This window comes from Trichechus manatus, unplaced genomic scaffold, assembly GCF_000243295.1.
Source record: "Trichechus manatus latirostris isolate Lorelei unplaced genomic scaffold, TriManLat1.0 scaffold00016, whole genome shotgun sequence".
Taxonomy (NCBI): domain Eukaryota; kingdom Metazoa; phylum Chordata; class Mammalia; order Sirenia; family Trichechidae; genus Trichechus; species Trichechus manatus.
This window is the reverse complement of record NW_004443952.1, coordinates 25,375,218-25,381,782: the sequence shown is the minus strand read 5'-3', so window position 1 is coordinate 25,381,782 and position 6,565 is coordinate 25,375,218. Positions and strand designations below refer to the sequence as shown.

Here is a 6,565-nt window from a genome sequence, read left to right as displayed (position 1 = left end):
TAAAATTATATATACATTAAAAACTCCCTAATCCTAAGAATACAGCACAATGAATTTCTCAGTCTGAACCAGCTGTGCATCCAAGCACAGATCAAGGAACAGAACATTACCAACACCCCAGACGCACACCTGTGCCCTCTGCCTCCTTTTGGTCGCTACTACGCCTGCCAAGGGGAACCATTATCATGGCCTCTCATATCATAGATTAATCTTGTTTTTGAACTTTCTAAAATTTGTTCACTGTATTTGTGAGATTTATCGATGTTGTTCTGTGTAGTTGTAGTTCATTCGTTCTCTTTGCTGTATACCTTTCTGAAACAATCATAATTTATCCATTCTACAGTTGATGAAAATTTGGGTTGTTTCCAGTTTGGGTACTATAGTGTATAAGCATTCTTGCACATGCCTTTTGGTGTACACATGCATGCATTTCTTTGGGTATATACCTAGGAGAGGAATTGCTGAGTTACAGGGTAGTCTCAGCTTTAGTTGATAATGTCAGTTTTCCAAAGCAGATGTATCAATTTACTTTCCCACCAGTAGTGTATGAGAGTTCCAGTTGCTTCACATCTTCACCAACACGTGGTATTGTTAATCTGTTTAATTGTAGACATTCTAGGTATAGACAGTTGTGCTTTTAACACAATGAGATGTAATCCACATACCATAAAATTCACCCATTTAAAGTGCATCCATAGCTACAATTTCAGAACACTTTTATAACCTTTGAAAAAACCTCACATTTCTTAGCCATCATCCCCGACTTCACCTGTCCTCCATAGCCCTAGGCAACCACTAATCTACTGTCTCTGTAGATGTCCTATTATGGACCTAAATCAAACCAAACCCGTTGCCGTCCAGTCTATTCCAACTCATAGTGACCCCATAGGACAGAGGAGAACTGACCCATAGGGTTTCCAAGGAGTGGCCGGTGGATTCAGCTACTGACCTTTTGGTTAGCAGCTGAACTCTTAACCACTATGCCACAAGGGCTCGCTATTATGGACATTTCGTATAAATAGAATCATTCACTACGCGGTCCTTTGTGACTACCTTTTCATTTAGCTTGTTTTTAAATTTCATCCATTATTGTAGCATGTATCAGTACTTCTTTTTATTGCTGAGTAATATTGCATTGTATGGATATACATTCGGTTTACCCATTCATCAGCTGGACATTTGGGTTTTTCCCACTTTTTGGCTGTTATGCATAATGCTACACTCAACATTCCTGTACAAGTTTTTGTGTGGAGATGTTTTCATTTTTCCTGGGTATATACCTAGGATTGAATTGCTGAGTCATATGGTAACTCTATGTTTAACCTTTTAAGGAACTGCCAAACTGTTTGCCAAATGGGCTGCACCATTTTACATTACTATCAGCAATGTGGGGGCCCTGGTGGCAGTGGTTAAGCTTCTTGGAAACCCTATGGGGCAGTTCTATTGTCCTAATAGGGTCGGTACGAGTTGGAATCTACTCGATGGCAATGGGTTTTTGTTTTTTTTTTTTTTTATCAACAGTGTAGAAGTGTTCTCATTTCTCCACATCCTCACCAACACTTTGATTCTGACTCATAGCAACCCTACAGGGCAGGGTAGAACTGGCCCACAGGGTTTCCAAGCCTGTAATCTTTCTGGAAGCAGACTGTCACATCTTTCTCCCATGGAGCAACTGGTGACCTTTCAGTTAGCAGCTGAGTGCTTAACCACTGCATCACCAGGGTGTGAAATGGTATCTCATTGTGGTTTTGATTTGCATTTCCCCGATGGCTAATGATACTGATATTAATGTGCTCACTGGCCATCTGTATATCTTCTCTGGAGAAATAGCTATTCTGCTCCTTTGTCCCATTTTGGATTTATTGAGTTGCAATAATTTTGTATGTATTCTAGATACAAATCCCTTACCAAATATGCTGTGATTTGCAAAAGTATTCTCACATTCTGTCTTAATGGTGTCCTTTTAAAGCACATGTTTAATTCTTATGATGTCCAGTTTATTTTGCTGTTTGTGCTTCTGGTGTCATTACTAAGAAACTATTACCGAATCCAAGGTCAAAAAGATTTAGTCCTGTTTTCTCCTAAGACATTTATATTTTTAACTCTTACATTTAGGTCTTTGATGCATTTTAATTCTTTTATATAAGGTGTGATGGAACGGTCCAACTGAGATACTCGAAGTCTAATACAAGTACTCTTTCAAGCAGGCGACAAAAATGAGGGGAAAAATTCAGGACTTGGTCAATTTTCTGACTGCCTCAGAGCTCTTGTTAATTGAGTACTGGAGCCAGCCAGAGCACATCACTTTCCCTTAAGCCAAAGAATGACCTTCCCAAATTAGGGAAGAGAATTGGAATCTATTATTTCTTTGTATTTTTTTTTTTCTACTTTTCCTTCTCAAGTAACACAGTCAGCATGTATATAAGTAGTGGGTTTTTATTTTCTTCCTTTTCAAGTCAAAGGAAAGCAATTATACAAACATGTATGAAAATGACAAGCAGACTCCCCTTTCCAAATTACATTGACAAAAGTTTGACATAAACTGTGGCTAACGTGGGCAAATTTGCCCAGTTAACTACTGTAATCTTGTGTCCTGCATCATATGGTTAACATATATAGAAAGAACTCTAGTTATCTACCTATGTATGTATCTCTGTTTAATATGCATATACCACATGTGTGGATACAGTTTTAGCTATCTTTTCGGCCTTTTAAAAAATATAAATATGTACTCTATTTTATAATGCTAGTTGCTTTTGTGTTTCTAAGCTGTTTACACAAATGTAGAAGTAAAATCTGAAATACAGTCTAAAAATTAAACCCGGCAGCTAGTAGCACAATAGCTCTATCTTCCTGCTGGAATCTTCACCCCTCACAAGCACATAAAACCCCTGCCCTTCCCTAACACAGTAACATCAAAGACAACAAATGTTTTAAGTGTACATCATACATTTATTACCAACAACCCTCTCAACTCCAAAATTGGGCACAGGGATTAAAAATAAAAATTCATTGCACTACTTAGTAAAGCATTACTAGTAACTTTCATAAAAAATGTACAAACTTTGTTAAAAATTTATCAAGCCTTCAAATGATTTGGTTACAGATATTTATAATACGTACATTTAAAATTATGTTAACTGATAACAATGGAATATGATTTGAGAAAACGACTCAGCAAATGATTCCAAAAAACACCCCTGTAAGCTTTCATAATCTGAAACAGCAAAATGAGGTAACAAAATGTACCAACAGGGGGAAAACAGCTTCCTAATGAAGGAAGGCCTAAAGATATCTGTGAAAAAGATTCTTGTGAGTTGGCAGATCTCATTCAAAATATTATAAGAGGTCCAAATTTAAAAATCTTAACAAATCATATTTCAGAGACTGTATAAAATCTAAACATGTGTTCACATTTTCCAGATTTTGCTTTAAGAAAAAAAATTCAGGACAGGAAATCCTAATATGAGATCTTGATACCTGGAGGCCTTGACTTTTTTTGGGGGGGTGGTTAAAAAAAAAAAAATCAAAGTTGACAATTCATATGCAAAAAACAAAACAAAACCAAAAAAACCCACAGCAGAGTTAAGATGGTAAAGCCAATATTGTTTTAGAAGAAAAGAGGAGGAAGGCAACCAACCAACATCTGCCTGCTATCTGGTGCATCACCCAAGTGAAGACAGTCAGGCATCAATCAATTGTTCTTCCTCTTCTGCTAGCCACGAAGTTGCTCACTGTGGCTAGTCTGAGCTGGTTCAGAACACATGCACGTGTGCTCCTATTACACACTAACCACTTCATAAGCAAGACTGCACACATCTCTAAGAGCCCCATGCAAAGAAAAGACATTCCCAAAGAGAGATCAGTCACAAGAGTGCAACAATTAAACTTGGGATTTTACCAAAACAGACCCTGCTGCCTCCTAAATTGCCAACTGCCTCTCAAAAATTTACTGGAAAAGGGACATTATGACAAGAATTCAATTGGAGGGAGGGAAGAAAAAGCTACTTTTCCTAGTTATTAGTACAATGTGCCTTGTTAAGTAGGTATCTCTATATAAATTAGAAAAAGTGCTTTACTTGCATGCTTCAATAAAATGAATACTGAGTGTAGTAGTGTTATGTTAGATCTGTACAGATAGAAACTTTTTGAAGCTATATAAAATTCTATGTAAAGATGGATGGGCCTTTGCCACTTTAAACATGATTTTTTAATTAAAAAAAAAGATTAAAACTATACATGATTTGTATGCAGCTGATTATTATGCCAATAATTTTGGTCTTTAAGTTTTTATTCATCAGGAGCAGGTGGGGTTATCCTACTGTTAAGATGTATTTCTGATGCATTGACAAATCTACGGGCAAACACAAAGTATGCAAAATCCTATTTGTATAACTAGATAGAGGCAACAGTGTCTGGAAAAAGGCAAAATTGTGCTTCTGTGTGAATTGACTTTACTGAACTCTAGGCTGTGATGAGCTTATAGAGACTTCAAAGGAGGGCAAGCAGCATGGCAGTAACGAGTAGTTAACACTGTCTGAAGAGAAAACCGACACAGAGCCAAATGAAAGCGGAGTGAGGGTGGAAGCAAGTTATCACAGTCCTGCTTGTAATTATGCAGCTTGTGCTATTGCGAACAAAGCAGTGACATCAGGAAGAGGCAGACAATGCTAAATACACTAACCGAATGAGAGGAATCTAAACAATGGAGAAAAAAATGACTTTAAACAATCTTAATTACAGTCAATGAACCTATTTAAAAAAAACACACAGCTATGTATTATGTCAGATCAACTAAATGAAGGTCAATTCCTGTTTTACAGCATTATTTTTTTTATACAAAAATCAAATCTTCATTTATACTGCAAGTATTCTGGACACCTGTTGTATTAAACTTTTCTCATTCAAACACAAATTTAAAGGAAAAACAATGAAACGTCAAAGCAAATCAGGTCTAAGGAACACGAGCCATCACAGTACTTGATCCATCCTGGACACAGGGTTTCGATGAGAAGCGCATTTACTGAGGGAAGAAGAACTAGACAACTTTCAGAATTTGAGCTTGGCCGGTGAATTAATACAAAAAGGAGTACAGTTTTCTTAAATCAATTTAGTTGTCTATGGGACCTTGAACAAAGAACACATCTCAGGAGTCAAGCCGAGTTAGTAACAGATGTTGTTCTAGTAGAAGTCCAAGAAGTGAGACTTCATGGGACCAGTGGTATTCTTAGAAATATATTACTCAAATATCTTCAAAATAGACTACAAATCTAAACATTAAAAAAAAAAAAAAAAATCACAGGTACTTTCTGTAACAAGCTTACTGGAAATGTAAAGGAAAAACAAGAAAGCATCGACATTCAAATCATTGATTGAAATGCTAATATTGCTAATTGATGATGTATGATATTGCACCTTCTTTTTGGAAACAGCAAGTTGGAGATTTAAAAATTTCTTTTTCACAATAGAATAAAAAAATCAGGTTCATGGAGTGAGAATCTGTTACACTTTTTTTCTTAAGTGACCCACTTAGGACCACCAATGAAGAGAAGGTGACAGCTGCCTAAAGCAAAGGACGAAGGCTTTTCTCATTCCACTCATTGTGGGGTGGGAGGGGATGGAGTATTCAATGCTTATAATGGATGCACCCTTAGCAGTCAGTGTGCAACAGCAAACACAAGGGGGAAAAAACCAGTGTACAGTACTAGTGCTGTTTAAATAACACACCAGATTATACATTGCAGCATAATTAAAACTACACACACATTCTTGGTACATGCTGGTATATAGGATCTCATACACACATTAGCTACCATGCCCTCTCACAAGTAGTTGCACACACTTTCTCTCTCTCATACAGAGACATTTATCGCCAACAGGCATACACTGCATTCATTTCCACTCACAGTTTCTGAAGGCTCTATATAAGGTAGATTGCTATATCATCTGGAGCTACCACTTTATAAAAGCACATGCTAAAAGATCACGTCCACTGTAATCTTGCAGCAACACTCGGAATGATCACACAAAAACCAGGGAATGTTAGTGCACACACAAAATTAAGCTAAAGAAAGTCTTTGGAGTTCCAATCACACGGTTAGTATAACAATCCCATAATTGTGAAGACTAATTGTAAGCTTTTATAGTTGATTAAGTCACACAGTGCAAAGAAAGGTCCATTGACCCTTTTGGTAAAGTGAGGGCTGGAAGCCACACAGATTAAGTTCAATGGATAGTCCGTATATACATGTGATAAGGAACACCCAAACTATATTTGTGCTCTTAGGTTGGTCATTCTGAATCCCGATGCACTTCTGAAGCATCAGCTCGGCAAATTGGGCAAGTTCGATTTGCCTATAAAACAAAAGTAAGAGAAAATCTGTCTCAATTGTGACTTAAACAATGAAACATATTAAAAGCAAGGCAACTATTTTTTACTTCCCATGTAGTTTTTATGTTCTTTGTACCTTTAAAGAGGTACAATCATTTGTCTTTAAAAAAACAAAAAGCACTTCAATTAAGAGCCTATGACTGATTTTTAAAATAGGTTTGTTCCAACATATTG

At 36.8% G+C, this 6,565-nt stretch overlaps 1 protein-coding gene across 6 annotated transcripts in view; it reads right to left on the bottom strand.

Annotated features, from left to right (window-relative positions):
- Nucleotides 1-2,025: 2,025 nt before the first annotated feature.
- The window catches only part of RNF38 (ring finger protein 38), a 66,668-nt gene continuing 62,128 nt past the window's right edge, over nt 2,026-6,565 (bottom strand). For 5 of the 6 annotated variants that reach the window (XM_023727511.1, XM_023727508.1, XM_023727510.1 and 2 more), the window contains one exon: nt 2,026-6,354. In XM_023727511.1, the coding sequence (XP_023583279.1) occupies nt 6,292-6,354 (63 nt within the window). In that variant the 3' untranslated portion in view covers nt 2,026-6,291. The remainder of the gene's footprint in view (nt 6,355-6,565) is intronic. The other variant, XM_023727506.1, reaches the window with a different exon arrangement.